This window comes from Lissotriton helveticus, chromosome 2_1 (genome assembly GCF_964261635.1).
Source record: "Lissotriton helveticus chromosome 2_1, aLisHel1.1, whole genome shotgun sequence".
Lineage (NCBI taxonomy): Eukaryota > Metazoa > Chordata > Amphibia > Caudata > Salamandridae > Lissotriton > Lissotriton helveticus.
Window position 1 is genome coordinate 103303946 of NC_136059.1, and position 27792 is coordinate 103331737.

The following is a 27792-nucleotide window of genomic DNA, read 5'->3' on the forward strand; positions in this document are numbered from 1 at the left end:
GTGAAACTCCTGAAATGACCCATTTATACCACATAATTTTAACACAGGAGCACGGGAACATTGCAAATGACCAGAATGTGAACAGCTATTGTTCGGGCCCTTGTGTGCACATTTATTTTGTGCAAAACATGTCCTCAAGTCCAAAATGGACACATGGACGCAATTCCATCTAAACTGTAGTACTGAATACCGGTTTTTCATTTTGTGTAATTTTGCATTCTTTTTGCAGAATTTCCTGCCATTACGCAAAAGTAAATTAAGTGAATTTTGTACACCCGTAATGACTACTCCACCCCATTGTGTGTATAGTTTTGACCACTTTCATACCTATTCTTCAGTCATGTTGTCCTGTCTGTATTTTTTCAGGAACAAACGGGTGAGAAGACGAACAACGGCATCCACTACCGGCTGCAGCTCCTGTACAGCAACGGTAAGACGCGCGGTGACCTGAGCGCGTAGGCACGGCGACCCGTAGGTATAGCATTTACTCTAATCCTTCTGGGAGTTTCTCCTGCAGAGATAAACTTTAATGGAGGAGCACCTCAACACTTGAGGTGCAGGTAGAGCGTGTGCCTAGTGCCGTGCTACCAGAACACCATGGGGCATATTACCAACGATTAGCGATATTTATCGCTAACTAGGCTTAGCAACAATTTTTTTATCGCTAAGCATCGCCGGAAATTATCGCTGAGATAACGTGCTATTAGCAACGTTTATCTCCAAAGCGATACATTTTCCGGCGATAGCGTGAATATCGCTGAGAATACAGCGATATGCACGCATTAGCGACAAAATGCTCTTAGCCATGTTATCCACCTCCCATTGGATAACATGGCTAAGAACTGGTCAGAGCAGGTGTTAATTTTTGGCGATAGTGGGAATATTTCCATCGCTACGCCTGCCTTGCTAATAGGCGATAGCGACGTTAGCGACTGCTTTCAGTCACTAACAGGTTGGGTACGCCCACTTTGCATGTCATTAGCGATAAATATCGCTGACATGCAAAGCAGGCCCCAAACCGCTCGCTATCGCTTAAAAGCTGTCGCTAACATCAGTTAGCGACAGCTTGCTAATAGAGCGATAGAATTATCGCTGCTTACCGGCCGAAAACGGCCGCTAAACCGGCAATAATTGCCTATAGCCACCCTTGGTAATATGCCCCATGTTTTTAGTCTTGCCCTATCAATCGATGACCTAATGCTTTGTAGCACCTGTGGGCGTGGTCTGCTTCTGTTGAACCAATGCACCTGGGGCCAGATCTATGAACATTCACATTTGCGAGTCGCAAATTGAGTTGAATTGCGACTCGCAATTTGCGACTTGCAAAAGCGAATGTTTCGACTCCCAATGGGGTTGCTAATTGCATGCCTCATTAATATTCATGAGGCAGTAGCACATTGCGACCCCATTGGGAATGGCTAGCACTCACAGGGAAGGTGGCCAGCTGGGGTCAGCAGACCACCACGTCTGTGAATACTTTTTTAATAAAGCAGTTTTTTTTAAATGCCGCCCGTTTTCCTTACAGGAAAATGGGTTGCATTTAAAAAAGAAAATTTAAGGGATTCCTTCCTGTTTGAGAGTGGTTACCACCCTTTTGAAAAGGATAATAAACTGCAAGTGTTTTGCGACTGCAAGTGCGGTCACAAAACAATCATACATTGCAGTCAGACTCGCTATTAGGAAGGGACGCCCTTGGTACGCCCCTTCTTAATAGCGAGTCGCAAACCCTATTTTGCTAGTCGTAATAGGTTAGGGACTCGCATAATATGGTTTGTACATGGGGCTGACCAAATTTGCAGTCGCAAAGGGGCCGAATTCCCGTTTGCGACCGCACAATATGGTAGTACATCTGGCCCCTAGTAATTTGTATCAGAAAATCTCAGGACTTGACACATGGGCTTATTCACAATGGCATGTAGGAACAAGCAAAAGGGTACCCCTGTTGCACTCTTTTACGTACCTTTACATGTCTTTATGAACTTGCACCAAAACATGGGTATAAAATGTGATTATAAGGGACTATTCATACATAATTAGCATTGATAGAAATTACTGCGCCATTTGGCACTTTTATTAATGTGGAGTTTAATGTTTTGGGGGTGATTCACAAAGGCGTGTAAGGGTACATAAAAGAGTGATCCTGTACTACCACTTTGCGTACTCATTAATGCTTTTGTGAATTTCCCTCAAGGTTTCTTTTTGACATAAAGTGAGGTGACAAGCTTTGGTAAAAGCAAGAGTAAGTGCATTAGGTCTTGATCCGTCTTGTGTCAGAGAGCAGGAGTGACATGGGTGCTGGCAGCCATACAGCGGTGGAGAAGTTGTGTCTTCTAAGAAGTCACAAGTCTAAAGTGTTTGGTGAGCTGTGTGTGGGTGTTATGGGGTGAAGATTAGAGTTGAGGTGCAACACCAAAATGCACTGAGATCCCAGAATGGAAAAAGAGACGCCAGTGAAGCTCGGGATGACTATCACATTTTTTGGGACCTTCTTCCCCTTAATGCAGATATTCCACAGTTTTAATGGGTAGAAAATCAAGAATTGATTAAAGACTTTGCATAATATTGGCCTCTGTGCGTGGCCATAAAATCATGGGTTTTAATTATTCATCTACATTAAAGCAGATCATCTATCTGAATTATCGTGAGTTTCTATTCCAACGGGAAGTCTGATGGAAGTCTCCTTTTGTCGCCTTGCAGGGATCCGGACGGAGCAGGACCTCTATGTCCGACTCATAGACTCGATGTCCAAGCAGGTAAGTTCAAGTGACGCGCCCAGCTCAGCTCGGGCAGGATCTTTCCAGCCAGGGATATCTTAAAGATTTGGGGGCCCTGGGCCAAATGTATTTAGGGGGGCCCTGTTTTGAACAGCGTTGAAATTATTTTCATCTCTCTCAGGCCCTCTTTGGCCATTTCACTGATAGTTCACAGGCAGCCAGCTCAAATTTCTGAATGGTTTTTCATCTAATATTCAGGGATAGTGAGGTTTGAATCCAATATTATTACACAATAGCAACTCACTAGCATTACTGCAAATAATCTCTGTAACACCCTCTCATTTCTCATGTGTAAGGTTCTGCTTTTATCGACAAGAACATTTTATGGCTGTTGCTTGAAACACAAGCATATTTCTCTGCAAAATGTCTGTAATAAATTCTCACATATGACTCTAAAATAAATTAAAGGAAAACGGTATTTAAAACAATCTGTTTAAGAATGATTCCAAGTCATCAGGGCAAGACTCTGTAGAACAGAGCTGGCTCTATTAGGGCCCCCTTGCAAGGCAGGGGCCCTGGGCCGGAGCCCTCTATGTCCATGCCTTAAATTGTCTCTGATTCCAGCAGAAGTTCAATAATAACACCATAATTATATGGTACCCGACGACTTTCACCTTCCATTTAGGATCACGAGCAAGCGAAGGAGTCTCTTCTCATGTCCGGCCACTCAATGGGCATCTCCCCTCTAGGAAAGGCCTCAAAGCCTGACAGTTGTCTCAAATATCTAACAGCTGGCCTGCTTTTCATAGCTTTGTTTAGCAGGACAAATGTTAAGACACTCTTTTGGCTACTATGGTACTAGTTTGCAGGTTTAACCCCGCTGTGCTGGGGAGAGGGGGAGCGCGCACAGCGCCCCGGTGCTCGTGACGAACTCAGCTCATCACGCAGTACGGTGACCGTGAGCTCATGACGAGCTGAGCTCGTCACGGCCACACCCGTTTCTGTAGAACGCTCGCACAGCGGGGGAATTAGCCCCGCGTGCGAGCGTAGCGGCCGTTATGACGAGCTCAGCTCGTCATGAGCACGCGGCCACCGAGCACCTATGTGGTTAATGCTACAAAGCCAGTCACTTCAAACCACTTTCTACTGACACTTTTCAAAAACTCCTCCAGAGAGGGGTGAAGGGAGGATACACTGAACCCAAAGGTTCAGCTTTGTGGGGGCACAGACAATATTTTGCGTGTTTCATATGCGCCATACCATAGCTGGGGGTCCTGTTAGGAAACCTGCAAACATCATGATGAGCACTCTTTATGAACAGTGTGTAGGACACAGTTTCTGGTGATTTAAGAAGCGATTGGACCGATGACATTAATTCATATTGTACATATAGATCGGTATATATCAGGAGGCCAACGAAGGCTCCTGCAGCGCAGCGGGACCCCAACTTTTCAAGGGGGCCCTTCCATCATTCCAAGGCTTATGAATATTAGTGAGATTTGTGAGACTCAGAGGTCCCCCTCATCACATTCTGCAAGGGGTCATCAGTTTGTGTTATGGCACTGTAACATATAATAGTAAACACCATGGGCGCTCACAACCATTATCCGAGGGGCCAAACTTTTGGTCTGTAGTGTGACCAAGGGCCGCCCTAATGGCAGCAAGGCAGTGGTCGGGCAGAGGTGGTAAGGTAGTTGTGGGGGGAGCTTAGCATGCACATCTAGAGGCTGAATTGAATAGCACAATGTGGAACCAGAAAGCCTGTGATCAATCCCGGCTTCCCCACTAGACCAAATTATGTGATCCCATGCAATTGTTTTTTATTACTTTCCCTTCTCTTTCCTCATTATCACACATAGAAGGAACTAGGAATACCTGAGTTCAGGGTGTGTGTTGTACAAAACCTTCTCCTGTGTTTCATTTAATAAACTATAATGTTGTTCATATATAACAGGTACTCAGGCCACCCAAAGGATGCACATAACATCCGACCTGCCTCTTAGTTAACTATTGACATTGCTGTAGGGTGGGGGGGAAGAATGAATGTTTCTAAATATATGTTAAAAAACTATCACTTTAAGAAAAATACTTCTGACTGCACTGATATAAATGTATTTACTAAGTTGAAACGGTTCTGCATACTAATGAAATACACTTTTTGAATTTTGAAGAGACTTTATCATATTTTTACGTTTGCTGCAAAATGTCCTAAAAAATGAAGGTGTTCCTAAAGTTAAACGGTACAGCACACTAATTACTTCCTTTCTTTAACTGCAATTAACCTTTAAATAAATGCTTGCCCGTTTATTTAACATATATTTAATGCTAGTGCTGAGTGGGATAAACAGCATCTCAGGGCCCCTGTTGACCAGGGGGCCACATGTAATGGTCAGGAGGGTCACGTGTGCCCCATGTTCACCTTTGAGTATCACTGGCTAAGACTTTTTAAGAGGATTTTTTAAATAATAGATTATTTACTGGCATCAGCATACCTCTTCCAAGTCAGGACAGACAGATCCACAAGGTTGTTACTAAGAAGGAACTCTGATAAATTTGGAACTTTCTGGAGTGTGAGAACTGCTTAAGGGTTACATTATTTCCTGAGGTTTAACACAAGGTAAGTGAGCGAAAAAGGCACTTGGGACGTTGGACTTATCAAGCGTAACATGAAGTTCCCAAAGTTACATAAAATACACCTGCGTGGTACAATTTCGTCCAGGGCTATTGATGACCTGCAGGAAAAGGAAATACAAAATAATGCAAGAGGCAAACTCTGAATATCAGATGTGTCTATGCAATGGGTCTTGGATCTCACCAGGTTTTACTCCCAGAGAAGAATCTTCCCTTGGTAAAAAACAAAATACAGAAAAATGCAAACTCACCCTCTTCCCCTGCACCCTCAGTCACTGTTAACCGCGGAAATTCCTTTTATTTTTATTTTTTTTATTTATAAAGTTTTATATAGCGCAAACTTGATCCCGGAGGATATCAGAGCGCTTTACACTTTGAGGCAAAGGTAACAAATCAGAGCATTAGTCTAACATGGGGAATCTAATGGGCATTGAGATGGTAAGCCTTGGACTAGTGCAAGTGCATGTGTTTCCAGGGTGGGGAACTGCCTGTATCTGGTTTGTGGGTGCTCCAAGTGCAGTGCGTTTGTGGGTTCTTCTATAAGGTACTCCTTACAGAAGGCCATATTTGCATCATTCACTGTACTGGCGGATTGACCATCCGAATAAATGTGCCTTCATGCTTCTTAGCAGCAAATTTATGTGTGGTGTTGTGGCCTCTTTTGGGGGTTGAAAGGTCTCTAATGGGCAGCATTAATTCCTTTCAGTTGAAGGCAATGCCTGTAATAGCATTAATGCTTCTAAGTCTGATGTAATGTATTTCAGGGCCTTTACAGATGATTTTTAGCAGGGCTTCCACACCATTAACAGACAGTATTAATGTTACATAGCAGGTCAGCAACACATTTAGAAGGCAATATTACCAGGACGGTAATTCTTTTAGTGTGCTGCATTAATGGTTCATAACTTGACTGCAGTGCCTATAATGGACAGTACTAAGGCTTCTTATAGGGCTGCCTCAACTTTATTAGAAAGTATTAATGCTTCTTATAGGGCTGTAACACATTTATTAGGGAATATTAATGCTTCTTACTGGGCTGCCGCAATATTATTAGGAAATATCAATGCTTGTCACAGGGCTGCCACAACTTTATTAGGAAATATAAATGCTTCTCACACGGCTGCCGCAATTTTATTAGGAAATATTAATGCTTCTTACAGGGCTACCACAACTTTACTTAGAAATATTGAGGCTTCTTACACGGCTGCCACAACTTTCTTAAGAAATATTAATACTTCTTACATGGCACCCACAACTTTATTAGGAAATATTAATGCTTCTTACAGGGCACCCACAACTTTATTAGGAAATATTAATGCTTCTTACAGGGCACCCACAACTTTATTAGGAAATATTAATGCTTCTTGCAGGGCACCCACAACTTTATTAGGAAATATTAATGCGTCTTGCAGGGCTGCCGCAACTTTATTAGGAAATATTAATGCTTCTTGCAGGGCACCCACAACTTTATTAGGAAATATTAATGCTTCTTACAGGGCACACACAACTTTATTAGGAAATATTAATGCTTCTTGAAGGGCTGCCGCAACTTTATTAGTTAATATTAATGCTTCTTGCAGGGCACCCACAACTTTATTAGGATATATTAATGCTTCTTACAGGGCACCCACAACTTTATTAGGAAATATTAATGCTTCTTACAGGGCACCCACAACTTTATTAGGAAATATTAATGCTTCTTACAGGGCACCCACAACTTTATTAGGAAATATTAATGCTTCTTACAGGGCACCCACAACTTTATTAGGAAATATTAATGCTTCTTGCAGGGCACCCACAACTTTATTAGTAAATATTAATGCTTCTTGCAAGGCTGCCGCAACTTTATTATGAAATATTAATGCTTCTGGCAAGGCACCCACAACTTTATTAGGAAATATTAATGCTTCTTACAGGGCACCCACAACTTTATTAGGAAATATTAATGCTTCTTGCAGGGCTGCCGCAACTTTATTAGGGAATATTAATGCTTCTTTTAGGGCAGCCGCAACTTTATTAGGAAATACTAATGCTTCTTGCAGGGCACCCACAACTTTATTAGGAAATATTAATGCTTCTTGCAGGGCACCCACAACTTTATTAGGAAATATTAATGCTTCTTACAGGGCACCCACAACTTTATTAGGAAATATTAATGCTTCTTACAGGGCACCCACAACTTTATTAGTAAATATTAATGCTTTTATAGGGCTGCCACAACTACATTGGGAAATATTTATGGTTCTTACAGGGTGGCCATCACTTCATTAGGTATTATTAATGCTTCTTGCAGGACCGCCACAACCTTTTTAGGAAATATTAATGCTTCTTACAGGGCTGCCACAGATGTATTTGGGAATAATAATGCTTCCTAAAGTGCTGTCAAAACTTTATTAGGAAATATTAATGCTTCTTGCAGGGCTACAACAACTTTTTTAGGAACCATGAATGCTTCTTACAGGGCTGCCACACCTTTATTAGGGAATGTTAATGTTTCTTACAGGGGTGTCACACATTTATTAGGGAATATTAATGCTTCTTACAGGGCTGCCTCAACTTTATTAGGAAATATTAATACTTCTTACAGGGTTGCCACACATTTATTAGGAAATATTAATGCTTCTTAAAGGGCTGCCACAACTTTATTAGGGAATGTTAATGTTTTTACAGGGGTGTCACACATTTATTCGGGAATATTAATGCTTCTTACAGGGCTGCCTCAACTTTATTAGGAAATATTAATACTTCTTGCAGGGCTGCCACAACTTCATTAGGAAATATTAATACTTCTTGCATGGCTGCCACAACTTTATTAGGAAATATTAATCTTTCTGACAGGACTGCCTCAACTTTATTAGGAATTATGAATGCTTCTTACAGGGATGTCACACATTTATTAGGAATCATTGATGCTTCATACAGGGCTGCCGCAACTTTATTTATCATGAAGTATTAAAGTTGCTTACAGGGTTGACACAACTTTAATGGACACTAGTTCCTTTTGTGGACTGTAATAATGCTTCTTACAGAGTCTTTTTACAGCTTTATTAGGAAATAATAATGCTTCTTAAGGGCCTGCCACAACTTTATTAGGAAATAGTAAAGCTTGTTACAGGTCTGCAGCAACTTTATTAGGAAATATGAACCCTCCATACAGGGCTGTTGCAACTTTATTAGGACATATGAATGCTTCTTACAGGGCTGTAGTACCTTTATTAAGAAATATAAAGGCTTCTTACAGGGCTGCCGCAACGTTAATAGGAAATATGAATGCTTCTTACAGGGCTAATGCAACTTTATTAGGAAATAATAATGTTTCTTACAGGATTGGTGCAACTTTATTAGGAAATATGAATGCTTCTTGAAGGGTTGACACAACTTTAATGGGCACTAGCTCCCTTCGTGGACAGTACTGATGCTTCTTAGGGTGACACACATTTTTTATGGGCACTATTTAATGCTTATTACTTGGCGGCACCCCTTTAACAGACATTATTAATTTTGCTTAGCAGGTCTGAAGCTCCTTCGGTGGCCAGTACTGACGCTCCATTGCAGGGCTGGCCCAGTACTGCTCAGAAAGGCTGCAGCACCATGGATGCCCTGGGAGTCTCAGCCTGGCAGGCAATTGGTTGGAGGGGACAACAGTGCCTCCTTGGAGTGGGTAGTCTGCAGCAAATGATGCTTGCTGCCACCCCCCCCCCCCCCGCTCCACTTCTCAGTCCGTGTGTACTCTGAAACAAGGACTGTTGCCTGGGGCCCCTCTGGCCAGGGCCCTCTCAGGCATTGGGCTCTGAGGAAGGGACTGTTGCCTGGGGCCCCTCTGGCCAGGGCCCTCTCAGGCCATGGGTGCTCTGAGAAGGGACTGTTGCCTGGGGCCCCTCTGGCCAGGGCCCTCTTAGGCCGTGGGTGCTCTGAGAAAGGGACTGTTGCCTGGGGCCCCTCTGGCCAGGGCCCCTTTAGGCCGTGGGTGCTCTGAGAAAGGGACTGTTGCCTGGGGCCCCTCTGGCCAGGGCCCTCTCAGGCCGTGGGTGCTCTGAGGAAGGGACTGTGGCCTGGGGCCCCTCTGGCCAGGGCCCTCTCAGGCCATGGGTGCTCTGAGAAGGGACTGTTGCCTGGGGCCCCTCTGGCCAGGGCCCTCTCAGGCCATGGGTGCTCTGAGGAAGGGACTGTGGCCTGGGGCCCCTCTGGCCAGGGCCCTCTCAGGCCATGGGTGCTCTGAGGAAGGGACTGTGGCCTGGGGCCCCTCTGGCCAGGGCCCTTTCAGGCCCTGGGTGCTCTGTGGAAGGGGCTGTTGCCTGGGGCCCCTCTGGCCAGGGCCCTCTCAGGCCATGGGTGCTCTGAGGAAGGGACTGTTGCCTGGGGCCCCTCTGGTCAGGGCCCTCTCAGGCCATGGGTGCTCTGAGGAAGGGACTGTGGCCTGGGGCCCCTCTGGCCAGGGCCCTCTCAGGCCGTGGGTGCTCCGTGGAAGGGACTGTGGCCTGGGGCCCCTCTGGCCAGGGCCCGCTCAGGCCATGGGTGCTCTGAGGAAGGGACTGTTGCCTGGGGCCCCTCTGGCCAGGGCCCTCTCAGGCCATGGGTGCTCTGTGGAAGGGGCTGTTGCCTGGGGCCCTGCTGGCCAGGGCCTTCTCAGGCCATGGGTGCTCTGAGGAAGGGACTGTGCCCTGGGGCCCCTCTGGCCAGGGCCCTCTCAGGCCATGGGTGCTCTGAGGAAGGGACTGTTGCCTGGGGCCCCTCTGGTCAGGGCCCTTTCAGGCCCTGGGTGCTCTGTGGAAGGGGCTGTTGCCTGGGGCCCCTCTGGCCAGGGCCCTCTCAGGCCATGGGTGCTCTGAGGAAGGGACTGTTGCCTGGGGCCCCTCTGGCTAGGGCCCTCTCAGGCCATGGGTGCTCTGAGGAAGGGACTGTGGCCTGGGGCCCCTCTGGCCAGGGCCCTCTCAGGCCATGGGTGCTCTGAGGAAGGGACTGTGGCCTGGGGCCCCTCTGGCCAGGGCCCTCTCAGGCCGTGGGCTCTGAGGAAGGGACTGTTGCCTGGGGCCCCTCTGGCCAGGGCTTGTACTTCATGAAGAGCTCGGATGCTGCATGCAGTCCGGGCGGCCGGGCCCCCGCTCTGAGGGTGTCTGAGAGCAGGGCGCTAGGATCATATTTCTTGATAAAGGCGCTGTCTTGTCTCCTGACAAGCTCTAATCGCTTCCAATTTGCTCCTGACCTCCTGCGTTCAGCCCTTTTATTGTTAGCCATCTGTTTCCAGCTCTGACTGGCACTTGGTAAGAGAGAGCCTGGCGCAGAGGGGGGGTGGATAGGTGTGGCAGTGTGTGTGGAGGGGGTGTTTGATTGTGGAGGGGAGTGTTGTACTGTGTGTGTGGAGGGGCTTGAGACTGTGAGTGGAGTGGAGAGTTGGATTGTGTTGGCTGTGGAGGGGAGTGTTTGACTGTGTGTGGAGGGGATATCTGACTGTGTGTGGACTGAGGAGGGGAGTGTTTCACTGTGTGTGTGGAGGAGTGTTGTACTGTGAGTGGAGTGGGGTGGGACTTTTTTTGGAGACAGTGTCTTCGCTGTGTGTGGAGGGGATATCTGACTGTGTGTGGACTGTGGAGGGGAGTGTTTCATTCACTGTGTTTGTGGAGAGGCTGGCACTGTGTTTGGAGGGGGTGTGGAACTGTGTGTGGAGGGTAATGTTTGTGCAGGGAGTCAGACTGTGGAGGGGAGTGTTGTACTGTGTGTGTGGAGGAGTGTGGGCTGTGTGTTGGGAGTGTTTGCCTGTGTATGGACTGTGGAGGGGTGTGCTTCACTGTGTGTGGAGGGATGTGGGACTCTGTGTGGAGGGGAGTGTTTGACTGTGTGTGGACTGAGGAGGGGTGTGCTTCACTGTGTGTAGAGGGATGTGGGACTGTGTGTGGAGGTGAGTGTTTGTCTGTGTGGAGTGTGGATGGGAGTGCTGTACTGTGTGTGTAGGTGAGTGTGGTCTGTGAAGGGTAGTGTTTGACTGTGTGTGGAGGAGAGTTATTGACTGTGTGTGGACTGTGGAGGGGAGTGTTTATATGTGTAGAGCTGTGGGACTGTGTGTGGAGGGAAGTGTTTGAAATGAAATGATTGCGCACTTGTATAGCGCACGACTACCCGTAGGTGCGCACGACTACCCGTAGGTATCTCGGCGCTTGTACGAATACCGCAGAGGAACCCTTCCTGGCCTTTCCCTGTGAGGAGCCCACTCCTGGGCACCCCCAAGGTGAAGTCAGGCATCCTCAGTGTTGTTGGGGCCGTTGTAGAGATTAAGCAAGCTATTGCCCAGAGGTGCAGAGTGGGACTCATGATTAGAATAGGCACCGAGGTGAGAATTATCAGGTCCGAGGAAATTAAGCCCGAGATCCGCCGAGGCGGGAATTGTACCTTGGTCCCGGCCAGACTACTGCATCAGGGTCTGCCGCTCTAACCATTGAGCCACACTTCTCTACCTTGACTGTGTGTGGAATTGTGAATGGGGGTGTTGAACTATGTGTGTGGAGGGGTGTGGAGCTTTGTGTGGAGGTGAGTGTTTGTCTGTGTGCTGGCTGCGGAGGAGAGTGTTGTTCTCTGTGTGTGGAGGGATGTGGAACTGTGTGTCGAGGGGAGTGTTTGACTGGGTGGGGATGGAGTATGGTGTGTGTCTGGAAGGTTGTGGGTCTTGCTCTGGAAGGACTATGGGAATTTTGAGGGGCACTCTGGAACTGCTTGAGGAAGGAGTATGCTGTTATCCCTGAGGGGGGCTTGACCGGATGTGGAGGGACTGTGGGGCTGATGTGGAGGGCTGTAGGACTGGGAGTATGGTGCAGGCTAATTGGGGTATAGATCAAAGCATGGAGTGTGTGTTATGTTTGTTGAGACAGTAACAAGCTTGTGCAATTCCGTGGGTGTGCAGGGTGGCCGCGGTTTGTGAGAAGGAGGTGTGGTGTGGGAGCATGTGCAGAATGAGACTAGTGCGAATGGTGTGTAGGCGTTCTGTAAAGGGTTCTGGCTTGGAAGCAGAGAGGGACTTGTGAGAAGGCTGTGTGGGGTTGGTGTGAAGATGATGTAGTACAAATGTAGAAGGAAAATGTGGCTGTGTGGAGTAAGCACTGTCGAATGGGGAACAACCTTTACAACGCAACTTTTACAACGCACTACCATTACAACGAAACTTTTACAACGCAACATCCATTACAACGCATGCTTTTAGAACGCATGACACTACAACGCACACCACTACAACGCATGTCATTACAACGCAGTCATTACAACGCATACCATTACAACGCATAGCATTACAACACATAGTACCCTTACACTATCCAATACTTACCCTACTGTTGCACCCCCTGGAGTTAGAATAGCAATTTTTACCCCTACACTATCCAACACTTACCCTACTGCTGCACCCCCTGGAGTTAGAATAGTAATTTTTACCCCTACACTATCCAACACTTACCTTACATGCAATGTAATGTAATGCGTTGTAATGGTATGCGTTGTAAATGTAGTATGCGTTGTAGTGGAATGCGTTGTAAAGGTAGTTTCAAAGAATTCGTTGTAATGGCATGCGTTGTAATGTAAATGTAAATGTACCGGAATTTATATAGCGCAAATCACCAAGCGGTTTCTAAGCGCTTGCTTAGGGAACCCGTCCTGGTATTCCCCTGTGAGATAACCCCGGCAGGATATCCGCAAGGTGAAAGCCAGGCATCCCGCCGCGAGGGGCCGTTGTGGAGATTAAGCAAGCTATTGCCCAGAGTCGCAGAGTGTGAACCCGTGAATCGAGTAGGCACCGGAGCGAGAATTGTCGAGTCCATGGACATTTTAGGACTCAAGACCCCGCCGAGCCGGGAATTGAACCCTGGTCCCGGGCTGACCTCTGCTTCCAGGTCTGCCTCCTCTAACCAGTGAGCCACACTTCTCCACTATGTAATGGTGTGCGTTGTAATGGATGTTGCGGTGTAAAAAATGCGTTGTAAAGGTAGGCGTTGTAAAAGTATGCGCTGTAACGTCATACATCCCTGTAGAAGATTAAGTGCTGGTGCCGAGCATCGGAAATCACTGGCTCAAATTGAGCACTTGTCCCACCACAAGGGGACAGATTCACTGATGGAGAGAGGGTCTTATGAGTTACGTATCCATGGGCATAGCATCATTCAACCCACTGAAGCACATTGATTTGTAGGTACACCGCATCCCTCTAGAATCTCCGCTCACGCATCCACTCTCTTCAGACCTACCAGGCTCATCTATTCTGCCTGTCCTGGTGGACCCCGCCACACATTTGGCTAATACCAGTCCTTCTCAGGCGGTAATGTATTACCCCTCACGCTTCCATTCCGCAGAGGCATGACTCCGCACTTGGTTTCCATAAATCGTCGCTGACGCACTTTTGCCCACTCCTCAAGCGGCCTTAAATAAATGCCACCTTCCAATTTCACTTCCAGGATCTCGCTCTGCGGACGCCACCGCGGTACCTATGCGACCAGGGCTCATGTAAAACAAGGACGTGACGTGATGGGTTTCAAAGATGGAGAAGAGAATAGAATTGTTATTTGAGTTATTGATCGAACCGCAATCTGTGAGAGATAGAAGCATGGGTTTCGTGGCTGTCCTACGCATACAAAGCGGCAAGTATCCAGAGCTTCTGGAACCAGTGTCTTCCCTGGTGGAGTTTAACAATATGCTGGCAGATGCATCAACGTAGCCTTTTGCTATTGCTAAATAGCAATTTTTAAGGAATCGCTATTTAGGAATAGCAAAAGCCTATGCATGTAGGAATCGCTATTAAAATAGCGAGTCCTAAACATTCCTTAATTGCTACTCGCAAATTGCTAGTCGCAATTAAGGAATGCTGTACCATTCATTCCTATGGGCCTGCAGGCCCATAGGAATGAATTGGAGATTGCATGAGCAATTTGTGAGTACCAGTAGGTACTCGCAAATTGGTCATGCAATTTCAATGGTGTCAAAATGACACCCTGTTGCACCCCTGAAATTGATCTCTGCACATATGTTGCACACACACATGCCCTTTGTGTGTGCGCAACATGAAACTTTGAAAAACACACAAAAGTGCTTTTTTCAAAGTTTTAGCAAATTACCATGAAGTTCAACTTCATGGTAATTTGGTACTCCTATTAGTGAATTCACTATTTTTTTGACTTTCATGCATTGCATTTAAGGAATCTCAATTTGGGATGCCTTAAATGCAATCACAATTTAAGGAATCTCAATTTAGAGATTCCTTAAATTGCAATTTTTGCAAAATACCGGTCGCAAAGGGGCAGATTCTGAGAATCTGCCCATTTGCGACCGGTATTTACTTTGATGCATATGCCTGATGGTCGCTACATACATGACCAATGCAATTATGTGGCAGTGGACGATCAATTTTGTGAACAGGTTGGCTAAATTCTTTAGCAACGAAAGTCAAGGTATGTTCTGTCTGTGGAATTACTTCTCTAGTTTGACTTTTTAACACAAGCTAAATTGGCTTCTCTTGTGAAGCCTGATTACAGCAACGAATAACTGAAGTTAACCATTACCTTTTTCAAAGCATTTGGCAAATCGTTACACCTCATGGGCATCCATTTTAATAATCTTTTCTCCATTTAATTCCTAAAAAAGTTTTCATTTCATATGCCATGCCTGGTGGCTTTGTAGACTACTGCATCCATTGTAAGGGACTGTGTTCGACCTCATGGTCACAGGTTCAAATCCCAGTGGTTCCACTCAGCCTTTCATCCCTCTCAGGTTGATGAAATGAGTACCATTGAGTTGGGTAACAATAAACATCTATTATTCAGTGGCAAGACACCCTTGGGTGAACGTGAGCTTTACAAATATGCATGTTATTGTTAAAATGTGCACATTATGCAGAAGATTTTAATTATATGGCAAGTATACACACAGGAAACTCAGTGGCCACAAAATTACTTTTTTTTCCTCATTGGCCCTGATTGTATTCCATCATGCTACAGGGAAGCAAGGTATGTTTCTGGCTTCAAAGTCCGGAACGAAAGTGCCTCTTGAAAAGTCAGGCACATTTGTACAGCTTAATTCTTTGGCCATTGAGTCAATTTTTTGGAGCTTTTAAGGTGAAAGAAAAAAAAGTTCAAAATAAAATATATTTAAATATATCTGTATATAGATTTATATATACAGGTTGTTATTCTACCATCTCAAGATAGAGCATAGTGAAACGTTGTGTCTACATCGCCAGGCCCACCCTAGGGGTGGTATTGGCTGAATTTTGGCACACCTCTTCATCTAACTAATATTATCGCATTTCATCCCACCTAAAGTGGAGAAGGACAGGGAGGATGGCATCCTTCACTATCTGCAGCTGCCTGGGTTGCACTTCAAAGGCTGCATCGCCTTTGAAGATTCCCACCCTATAAGGCCACCCCGGCCGGAAGGAGGTGTGAAGCACCCCCGCTCAGAGCAGGCTTTGTTCCTGGCCCATGAGAGCCCTGGCTCTCACCCCATGAGGTCGGAAACATGTCTGGTGGTGGCAGGTCAGCTAGGACTAGTTAAAGACCATACCAGTGCTTGGTAGGTTTTCACGGGACCCTCTATGTGTACATAATAATAAATCCGTCACTGAGGATTTATTTACAGGAGGTGGTTTATACCAAACATCTTAGGGTACAATTCAAAACACCACAATGGTACAGCACCCCACACAGTGTGTCTTTCACAATAACATTAAATACAGTGTTCCAAAAAATACTTCAGTAGGACTTGAGGTTCTTTTCTTGCTTTTATTAACAATCTTCCAGTTAAAAAAGAAACGTAGCCAACGCGTTCCGTCCGTAGGACTTTTTCAGGGCGAAAGGTATTCCTACGTATTTTTTCAAAGTTTTTAATCAGAACTTTTTGTATTAGGCGTTTTCAGATACGGCTGTGAATATCATTAACGGCCTTATTATTTGTGGCTGTAGCAAAGAATCCCTTTTTATTATAATTTTAAATGCATCAACAAAAAGTACAGGGCATAAGTGGCCTTGTTGTGAAGGATAGCAGTCATATCCTTCTGTATATCATAATCACAGGGTCATTGAAGACGTATATATTCACTGTCCACACCCCATCAGTTTTCAAAAACAAGCCGCGCCTGCCGTCTCCCTCGATCACAGTAGGTTTTCACGGGACCCTCTATGTGTACTTAATAATAAATCCGTCACTGAGGATTTATTTACAGGAGGTAGTTTATACCAAACATCTTAGGGTACAATGAAGCCATCATGGAGCTAGGAAACTCATGATGACAAGTGTCCAGCCCATGTACACTCTATGGCTTCCCTCTGCACTTAAAATATCCAAGAAAGGATTTGATATTGCTTGGTCATATTTGGCCATGCATATATGTCCACCCCTGCAATATAGTGCACCCTGCCTTACAGCTAGAAGGCTTGCTGTAGGGGTGACGCACCTATATTTCATGCAGTGTCTGTGGGCATGGCACACAGGGATGTGTGCCATGTCTACTCTTCGGGTTTCTCTGCACCAAGGCATGCAGCCTGTAATGGCTGTGCGCATGGTTTGGCGAGGGGTCCCAAGGGTGGCAGAATTTATGCTGCAGCCCCAGAAAACCCTCTTCAGTGCCTATGCCCTAGGAACCATGGGCACCATGGACTAGAAACTTGTAGAGGTGACTGAAGTGGTACCAATTGTGGTACAATTTTGGTGAAAGAAAACTATAATGGGAATCTGGTTGGCAGTGACCCAGCGCACTGCCGTCAAAGTTGCATCAAAAACCAGGCACATAGTGGGGGAGTGCTGCAACAAGACAGCAGTTTCTCACAATGCCTCTCAGAGTGGGTCTGTGAGTGGGTGCAAGAGTCTCTGAACGAGTGGGTGAGTGGGTGCATCAGTGTCTGAGTGGGTCTGTCAGTGGTAGTAAGAGTGTGTGAGTTGGTCTGTTAGTGGGTGCATTTGTTTCTGAATGGGTCTGTGACTGGGTGTGTGAGTGTCTGAGTGGGTCTGTGAGTGGGTGCAAGAGTCTCTGAACGAGTGGGTGAGTGGGTGCATCAGTGTCTGAGTGGGTCTGTCAGTGGTAGTAAGAGTGTGTGAGTTGGTCTGTTAGTGGGTGCATTTGTTTCTGAATGGGTCTGTGACTGGGTGTGTGAGTGTCTGAGTGGGTCTGTGAGTGGGTGCAAGAGTCTCCTAACGAGTGGGTGAGTGGGTGCATCAGTGTCTGAGTGGGTCTGTCAGTGGTAGTAAGAGTGTGTGAGTTGGTCTGTTAGTGGGTGCATTTGTTTCTGAATGGGTCTGTGACTGGGTGTGTGAGTGTCTGAGTGGGTCTGTGAGTGGGTGCAAGAGTCTCCTAACGAGTGGGTGAGTGGGTGCATCAGTGTCTGAGTGGGTCTGTCAGTGGTAGTAAGAGTGTGTGAGTTGGTCTGTTAGTGGGTGCATTTGTTTCTGAATGGGTCTGTGAATGGGTGCGTGAGTGTCTGAGTGGGTCTGTTAATGGGCATATGAGTGTCTCTCTGGGTCTGTGACTGGGTGTGTCAGTGTCTGAGTGGGTATGTGTAGGAATCTGTCTCGTTATTTAGTGTACTAAAATGAAGTATGCTCTGTAGAGAGTCCAGTGGATCCCTTATAGGTAAACAGAATTAAAAGTAAATAATACTTACACTCTTTTTGTGATCGTATGGGCAAGCAGTTAGGCTTATCAGAAGGTACTGCTAAGCATTTGTTGTACTCACAGATGCAATAAATAAGAAACACACTCAAGAATAAATCTGAGACCAATTTGTAAAAATAAAATCAATTTTTATATAATTTTTCAGACCAAGAGCTAAATTCTAAGGTAACTAAATTTTAAGTTAAGATTTTTCAATTTCAAATTTGACAAACCTTAGAAATTCACTTAAAAAACAAAGGTTACGGGGATGTTACAGTAAGGAAATTTCTATTTAAAAAAAACAAAGAAATTCACGAAAAAAAACAAAGGTTACAGGGAGGTTATAGTTAGGCTCAGACAATAACTGACGCCCCCACAATGCAATGTTTATTACCTCACACATTACATCACTCATGGCAGTGTCAGTGACATCACTGATGACATCATCAAGTGAGTGTAAGTGTTTTTAAGAGTTTATAGGTCTCAAACATGTATACTAACCTACTGCAAAAGTAAAATTAGTATACGAGGTGCACTACTACTGAGTAATGCTACTTCTAACATATACTATGTGAATGGCTCTGTGACTGTACCTATCCTTGTGTATATAGGTGTGTGAGTGGCTGTATGGGTATAGAAGTGGGTGAGTGAGATGCTGTGTGATTGGTTGTATTGGTGAGTGAGTGGGTGTCTTAGTGTTTGTGTGGGTGAGTTAGTGGCAGTGTGAGTGGCTTTATGGGTGGGTAAGTGGATGTGAAGTGACTGTATGGGTGAGTGATGCCACATGACACTACAGGTGGTACAGCTGAGATCTGTGACTGACACCTCGATAGGGATAGTGCTGGGAATGTGTGTTCAGTCCCAAATGTTGTACATTTCCTTCCATGCGCAGGAATAATTCTAAAGGTGGATCTGTATGCCTTTTTTGTGAATCTTGCCCAAGATATGATGAAACTTTTCTTAACTGAAATTCACTTCTCTGTTGTCTAGTTGGCCTTCTACAGCATGGGGGGTCCTCTGATTGGACAGCGTTGGGTTCCAATCTGCGATCCAGTGTATTTTGCTGTCTTACCTTCTTGGGGTCTGCTTCTGACCCATTTGGTCTCTCTTGGCAGGCAATCATCTACGAAGGACAAGACAAGAACCCCGAGATGTGCCGGGTGCTCCTCACACACGAGATCATGTGCAGGTGAGACGCCTTCGGGGGGGGCATAGCGCTTCCATCTTAAGGAGACTTTGAGTGGTATCAGCCAACGATCTAGTCGCTTACTTTATCATAAAGAGCTTTTAAATGTAAGGTATATCTAATGCAAGGGTATCCAAGGCAGGTGCTGGGGGACGGATCCAAGCCACATTTACAGGATAACCTTGACAAATCATCTCTAATAAAATGTCTACTTTATTTATAAATTAGACAAATATATTATGTCTTTCTTTCTTTAACCCCTCCCATGCTCATGACAAGCTCAGCTCGTCATGAGCCACGGTGGCCTTGTGCTCATGACGAGCTGAGCTCGTCATAACGGTCAGAACGCTCGCACGCGGGGTTAATTGCCCCGCTGTGCTGAACGTTCTACAGAAACGGGTGTGGCCGTGAAAAGCTCAGCTCGCCATGTGCACACGGCCACCGTGGCTCACAACTAACTGATCTTGTCACTAGCACCAGGGCACTGTGCGCTCCCCCCGCCCCCCAGCACAGCGGGGGAATTACCCCCACGACCAACGGGTTAATAAATGGTGAGATTTTTTATGTGAGATGAAGTATATTTTAAGCGTTAAAGTTTAGATTAATAACAAATGTATGAATAAAGTATGACTTTGACATTGACTTCCATTTGTTGTGTGAACATAAACCCTAAGTGGATAACATGAAACCTCCATTGGATCTTGTTCACCTGGGCTTATGTTGGACACCACTCGTCTAGTGAAGAAAATTAGTCCTGGGCAAAAAGTGCATTACACTGGCATCGAGAGCATAATTTTGTGTTACTCTTTTTATCTGACATTCCAGAAATGACACTATTATGCCACAACGTGCAATTTTGAACAATGGACAGTGAGCGGCGGTTGTTTGCAATGCTTTTGTTTTTTTGTACTATTCGTTAGTATGAAATGAATCCTTGTGTCCAAAGTGGACACGTGAACGTTTTTTGTGCTAAAATATAGCACCAAATGCCAGTTTTGCATTTTAGTGTAATTACCCGTGGTTACACATAATGTTGATAACATTTAACAAAATTACCCAAAATGAATTGAAACGAATTTTGCACGCCCCTAAATAAGATTTGGCCTGCACCAGAGGTATCCCTATCCTCTATCAGTCCACAAGGGAAGAGTCTTGCCAGAGTGTACTGATCACTGCTAACTATGTAAAACATCTCCATTAGTTTGGCAGAATGCATACCCATCTCATACTGATATTTAGAAATTCTGGCCTGGATCTGAAATCCTAGAAGTAATGGCTGAACTTCCACAAAGTCATCATTTTGTGCAGTTTTGCAGTTGTTACATCTACACTATCTGGCAGATGCATCAACGTAGACTTTTGCTATTCCTAAATAGCGATTTTTAAGGAATCGCTATTTAGGAATAGCAAAAGCCTATGCATGTAGGAATCACTATTAAAATAGCGATTCATAAACATTCCTTAATTGCTACTCGCAAATTGCTAGTCGCAAGTAAGGAATGCTGTCCCATTCATTCCTATGAGCCTACAGGCCTATAGGAATGAATTGGAGATTGCATGAGCAATTTGCGAGTACCAGTAGGTACCTGAAGTTGCTTATGCAATTTCAAGGGTGTCAAAATGACACCCTGTTGCACCCCTGAAATTGATCTCTTCACATATGTTGCACACACATATGCCCTAAGGGCATGTGTGTGTGTGCAACATGAAACTTTGAAAAATGCACAAAAGTGCTTTTTCCAAAGTTTTAGCAAATTAACACGAAGTTCAACTTCATGGTAATTTGCTACTCCTATTAGCAAAGTCGCTATTTTTTGGACTGTCATGCATTGCATTTAAGGAATCTCAATTTGGGATTCCTTAAATGCAATCGCAATTTAAGGAATCTCAATTTAGAGATTCCTTAAATTGCGATTTTTGCATTTGGGATGATGCATCCCAAATGCAAAAATACCGGTCGCAAAGATTCTGAGAATCTGCCCATTTGCGACCGGTATTTACTTTGATGCATATGCCTGTTAGATCCCAAAAGACTGTTGTAATTGTTCAGGTTGGACGTAGGATCAAGGTATCGTGCTACTGATTTTCAGTGGAAAAAATAAAACATAATGGGCCATATGTATCAAGGCCAAATGGGTTCGCAAACGCCGAAATTCGCAGAATTTTGGCGTTTGCGAACCCATTTTAGCAAAATGGAATGTATCAAACAATTTGGGTGCAAAATAAGGAATCGCAAAATTTGTCATTCCTTATTTTGCGATTGCATTTAAGGAATTGCAAATTTTGCGATTCCTTAAATGCAATGTATCAACGGGAAAATACATTCCAAAATGCCCTTAAGGAATCGCAAATTACCACCAACTTCTAGTTGGTGGTAAGTTGCGAATTCCTTTAAAAAGCAATTTTTTTTTAAATCAAAAGGTGCCATGTGACGCTCATACATGCCCTTGAGGCATGTATGTGCACCATATGCGCCCACATGTAATTTTCAGGGGTGCAGCAGGGTGTCCTTTGGACACCCCTGCACCCTTGAAAATATTCTCAATTTGCGATTAGCAAATTGCTAATCGGACATTTCCCCTTCATTCCTATGGGCCTCCTGGCCCATAGAAATGAATGGGAAATTATTCCTTAATTGCGATTAGCAATTTGCTAATCGCAATTAAGAATTTTAAGGAATCGCTAAAGAGAAGCGATTTTCTACATACATACCATTTTGCGATTTCTAAATAGCAATTCCTTAAAAATCGCTATTTAGGAATCGCAAAACGGAATGTTGATACATATGGCCCAAAATATTTTATGTGCTGATGATGGTCAATGTTCCTACATTTCCCTCTGTGGATTCTTTGCTCCATGGACAATAGTCAGGTGTCAATGGAGGAACTCCTGAGGATATTGATGATGCCATAAATCTCTAAGAATTATGCTTCTGATATGTAAAAACGTAATATCACATCACCATCACATCTAGGATAATTTTCATCCAATTGACTGCGAAGAGCAGCGATGCTTACCCATTAGACGTCTGTGGACCCCCACTGAATCTTTACTGGAAACCATGGACCCCCATTGAGTCATTACTGGAAGCTGGGGACCCACTGCCTCTGCAATTTCAATGATTTGAACCTCAAAACAATACACACAAATATAGAAACAAGTATAAGCGAACAAATGCTCCAATATTGAAATATTTAATTCACAACCAAATAAAGAAAAAGTTTTAGAATTTTAAATTTTGCTTCTTTACTTTATGTAATTCATGAACTTTAATAATTTTTTTTCAATATTATTTGAATTTGGGAAACAGTTGTGGAGCCCCTAAGTAGGTCTTCCGGTCCCCCAGTGGTCCTCGGAGCAGAGGTTAAGAATCACTGGGGTGGAGAACAAACTTGCACTGGAAAGGTTGAAAGCCATTTTCTCTCAATAAACGACATCCTACCCTTTTCACTTGCAGCCGATGTTGTGACAAGAAGAGCTGTGGAAACCGGAATGAAACACCCTCTGACCCCGTCATCATCGACAGGTAGGATGCTGCCTATCTTCACTTTCTGAGAGAGCATGTTATTTCACCAACACGATAGGCTACTCTTTCAACCAATCAGAATAGAACCTTGCACAAGAACCATTTCTATTGGCTGCTGGAAGTCAACCACAATAGCTATGATAATTACTGCCCTGACTTGAATGTGGCCAGCAGATTCACAGTGATTTGTGGGGCACTGATATATACTGGCTGTTGTTCTCACAGTTTTTTCAGTAAATAGTAACCACATTTGCCCTGGAATTCGGTTCTGTTTAGCACCATCTAAAGCACCATCTAAAAAAAATTGTTGAGCCCTATCCATTGATCCTTGGGGCAGATGGAGGCTTCTGTACAATATGGCCTGCCACTAGTAGCTTCTGCTGCTTCCTCCTTTCCTCAACCTGTCTGGCAGCTAGATATGTTGTAGAGAGCTTTACGCAATGTAAAGATCATGGCATAATATTGACAAAACATGTGAGAGGTAGGTACAAAAAGGGACCACAAATGCAAACAATTATAAAACCTCTGTTTCATTTAATAGATACACAATTCTCCATGTTAAAAACAAACACTAAATAAACATAGATTCAGACAAAAAGTTCAAAAAAAAAATAACTACAAAAAACCAATTATACAATTTCCATACAATATAGTCAATAAAAAATTCTAAAACGGTGGCAATCAACATTTTTGTTGTTGTACTTTTTGTCTGAATCTATGTTTATTTAGTGTTTGTTTTTAACATGAAGAATTGTGTATCTATTAAATGAAACAGAGGTTTTATAATTGTTTGCATTTGTGGTCCCTTTTTGTACCTACCTCTCACATGTTTTGTCAATATTATGCCATGATCTTTACATTGTGTATTTCCCTGTCTTAAGAATTTACATTCCGAACAGGGGGTCCTTGTTATTTACATTGTAGAGAGCTTTACGTCCATAGCTGTGGTGGAATATGTCAAAGCTAGTAGGAGAGACCGTAGGAGAGGCCAGATGCCAATAGAGTCACATTTCCTACAGTCAGGTACAGGATGGAAATTTGGAGTAGAGAACGTTTCGACTCCGCAGTGGGCTTCTTCAGGATTTTGCATTTTACTATTGTTACAAAGTGTGTTTGAATGTAGTTCCTAGAGAGCTACATGATAAGGACGTGTACATATCAGTGACCCAACATCCTCTTTTCTTGAATGGCGGTTAGTAGGAATGTCTGTATTTGATCAATTTCCTTAGCTGTCGGTTTACCTCATAAGAACTGTGAGAATGATATTTAGTGAAAGTATTGTGCATGTTGCACTAAAAGTGCTTTGTTGCAATATTCAAGCTTATAGCTTACAGTGCCAGGAAGCGCTTACATGGGTATGCTCTACCAATATTCTATAATAATAATAATAGTGACTATGGGGAGAGATTTTTTCACACCGCCCCCTTTATGTGATCTCATTTTGGGTTCAGACATTCTTGATGTTGTTAAGTTCCCCTGTCATTATTGTTCTCAAACAAGCGAAGCATTCCAAGTGTAAAACTTTGGGTCTGAAGTTTGTGGTGGTGCAGCCATTATGTCTTCAGTCTGTCCTTTCTCACCCTGTGACCTCAGTGAAGACACAAAAGGACAAACATCTTAACCTGAGAGACAGAGGGGAAGTGGGCATGGATTACATTACCTGTGTACACTTTATAGCTGTTTCTGCTTTATTTGACCCGGTCTGTTAGGTGAATCTCGGCCTGCATCACGTAGGTGTAGGCAGTTTTTCTAATTTGTTAAGTGACAGTCGTTTATAACATGATTTGTCCTCGATCAGCTGACTAGGAAGTAAGGAATGTGGGATTCCTGGTTTGTCTGTTGACTATGATGTGTTGTGATGCAAGGGCTCGCCTCGGAGCTAAGCAGAAGAGTTTGACTAAGGTTATTACACCTGTAACTGCTAAAGAACTGTATTTGACAACTCAGTGCATTCTGGGTGTTGTAGTCCTGGTTTGCCTTAATTGTAATAAGGTTCTGCAATACTGTGGCTTGTAACAAGAAACTGGGGACAAGAAAATGTTGCCATTGATAACATGGGGTCATGTGGTGATCTCAGAGTAAGGCATATATTTTATATTAAGCTAGTAACCTGCACTGCATGAGTGTGTGTGCGTGTGCACGTGAGTGACACAAGTGCGTGTGTGTGTTATATATATTTATATATAACACACACACACATATCTATAGCCAAACATCCCAGGACAGTTCATTTCGAAAGTCGAAATGCTTCAGCAGAGGTCTAAAGCAGGGAGTCTCCTCTGCTGTGAAACCACAGGAGGGACAGCCAGCTAAACTCTAAACTAGCAACCTTTGCCCAGGTGATTGCTTGCCTGAAAGGAATGTAAATATGCGCAACCAATTAATCTGCAAATGTAAAGGCTGCTTGAGAGCCCTTATTGGCTTTAATTGATGGAATCACTTGAAGCTTCCTGATGGCACGGTATTATTCTTTTTGAGTGGCCTTGCAAGAGCATTAGCAGCTGAGCTGAGAAGTGTGTGATTCTAAAGAACAGCTATAAAAACAAAACTGCCCTACGTACAGTCTGGCTATTACTAAAAGGTATATTTTGGTTTCAGATATCTTTTATCTTAAACCTTTTTGCACATTTTGTAGCAGCCTATCCTATACTGTGTGTAATGAAAATGTAAAGCCCTGACACATATTCACAGTGCTTTCTGTCACAGACTGGGACCTCGTAGCACTGGACACACACAAGTCACTGTTCTCCACTGCACCAACCAGGATTCAACTCTGTGGCTCCCCGTTTACAGACACAGACCGCTCTAGTGCATTAACTAATAGAGGTTTTCATACAGTACTATAGTGCATTTAACTTAAGTCGCATTTATTTATCATGTTGTTGCCTAAATGTTAAGGACTGAAAACATTTACAGAAAAATCTTTTTTTAGCCATGCCTTTGACCCTGCCCTCCCTCACACATCACAGTTCCCATACTTCATTCAATGCACTTTAACCGCTTGGGATGGTGTGTGTGTGTGTGCGTGTGTGCGCATGCGTGTGTGTGTGTGTGCGCGTGTGAGTGAGTGAAAGGAGAGTAACAGAGGATGGAATGGGTGGATGGAACAAAGCGCTAGTGAAAAGGGGCTCGGGAGAAGGATGGGTTCAGCATGTTTGCCAGGGCTGCTTCTGGTTCCGAGTCCGGCCCTCAGACCTCATATGGAGCTCCTTTGTATCCAGTCCAGTCTGAGCCCTCACATTGCTCTGTGCAGGTAACACAGCCCCAGGTGTGAGCAGTCCCTGCTGCAGGTAGCGCAGCCCCAGGTGTCAGCAGTCCCAGGTAACACAGCCCCAGGTGTCAGCAGTCTCTGCTGCAGGTAGCGCAGCCCCAGGTGTCAGCAGTCCCAGGTAACACAGCCCCAGGTGTCAGCAGTCTCTGCTGCAGGTAGCACTGCCCCAGGTTTGAGCAGTCTCTGCTGCAGGTAGGTAGCACAGCCCCAGGTGTCAGCAGTCCCTGCTGCGGGTAGCACAGCCCCAGGTATCAGCAGTCCCTGCTACAGGTAGCACAGCCCCAGGTGTCAGCAGTCCCTGCTGCAGGTAGCGCAGCCCCAGGTGTCAGCAGTCCCTGCTGTGGGTTGCGCAGCCCCAGGTGTCAGCAGTCCCTGCTGTGGGTAGCACAGCCCCATGTATCAGCAGTCCCTGCTGCAGGTAGCACAGCCCCAGGTGTGAGCAGTCTCTGTTGCAGGTAGCAGAGCCCCAGGTGTCAGCAGAGCCCCAGGTGTGAGCAGAGCCCCAGGTGTGAGCAGTCTCTGCTGCGGGGAGCGCAGCCCCAGGTGTGAGCAGTCTCTGCTGCAGGTAGCGCAGCCCCAGGTGTGAGCAGTCCCTGCTGTGGGTAGCACAGCCCCAGATGTCAGCAGTCCCTGCTGCAAGTAGCACTGCCCCAGGTGTGAGCAGTCCCAGGTAGCAAAGCCCCAGGTGTCAGCAGTCCCAGGTAGCACAGCCCCAGGTGTCAGCAGTCCCTGCTGTGGGTAGCACAGCCCCAGATGTCAGCAGTCCCTGCTGCAAGTAGCACTGCCCCAGGTGTGAGCAGTCCCAGGTAGCACAGCCCCAGGTGTCAGCAGTCCCAGGTAGCACAGCCCCAGGTGTCAGCAGTCCCTGCTGCAGGTAGCACAGCCCCAGGTGTCAGCAGTCTCTGCTGCAAGTAGCAGAGCCCAAGGTGTGAGCAGTTCCTGCTGCGGGTAGCATAGTCCCAGGTGTCGGCAGTCCCTGCTGCAGGTAGCACAGCCCCAGGTGTCAGCAGTATCTGCTGCAGGGGAACATCCTTTACAACGCAATTTTTACAACGAAGTACCTTTACGACGCAACCATTACAACGCACCTTTTACAACGTCTTGCGCTGGGGGGCGCTCTAGGATAGGGAATAGTTTCCAACACCTTCCCTACTATCCACGGGGACTGGAGTTGGAATAGTAAATTAAACTATTCACTATCCAGCACCCCCCAATGCATGTCCGTTGTAACGACTTGCGTTGTAAAACTTGCTTCATAAAGGCATGCGTTGTAATAGCATGCGTTGTACCGTCATACATCCCTGCTGCGGGTAGCACAGCTCCAGGTGTCAGCAGTCTCTGCTGCGGGTAGCACAGCCCCAGGTGTCAGCAGTCCCAGGTAGCACAGCCCCAGGTGTGAGCAGTCTCTGCTGCGGGGGCTCCACCGGCCTCTGATTGGGCGGGCAGGACTCCTCTGCCCTGCTGCCAGGACTCTCTCTTGACTGACAGGTCTGAGGCCGCCGTGGGATAGACGTCTCTGTGATCAATAGACTGCGGGCTTTGTTCAGCGTGAGAGCCTCGTCTCGGGGGCCAGGCCGCGACTGGAGGCTGATAAACCCCTCTCCCTGTGAGGGGGCGACGGGAGGGCAGACGAGGAGGGCAGACGAGGAGGGCAGACGGCGGCGGGGTGTGAGCGAGGGAAAGAGGCACCGCGAACGGGAGGGAGAAACAGACAGGAGGGAGGGAGAGAACTGGAGAGAGACACAAAGGAGAGACAGGCCCCGGGCAGAGAATAGAAGGGACAGACATGGGGAGAGCTGGATGGAGGCAGAGAGAAGGGAGAGAGAGAGTAGAAGAGAAACCCAGGGAGCT

General features: G+C 45.5%; 1 protein-coding gene across 3 annotated transcripts in view; it reads left to right on the top strand.

Moving 5' to 3' along the window:
* LOC144817763 (transcription factor COE3-like) overlaps positions 1 to 27792 on the top strand; it is a 473223-nt gene that overhangs the window by 163046 nt on the left and 282385 nt on the right. For all 3 annotated transcript variants that reach the window (XM_078674554.1, XM_078674555.1, XM_078674557.1), the window contains exons 3-6: positions 367 to 430; positions 2698 to 2753; positions 19074 to 19147; positions 22602 to 22670. In XM_078674554.1, the coding sequence (XP_078530680.1) occupies positions 367 to 430; positions 2698 to 2753; positions 19074 to 19147; positions 22602 to 22670 (263 nt within the window). The remainder of the gene's footprint in view (positions 1 to 366; positions 431 to 2697; positions 2754 to 19073; positions 19148 to 22601; positions 22671 to 27792) is intronic.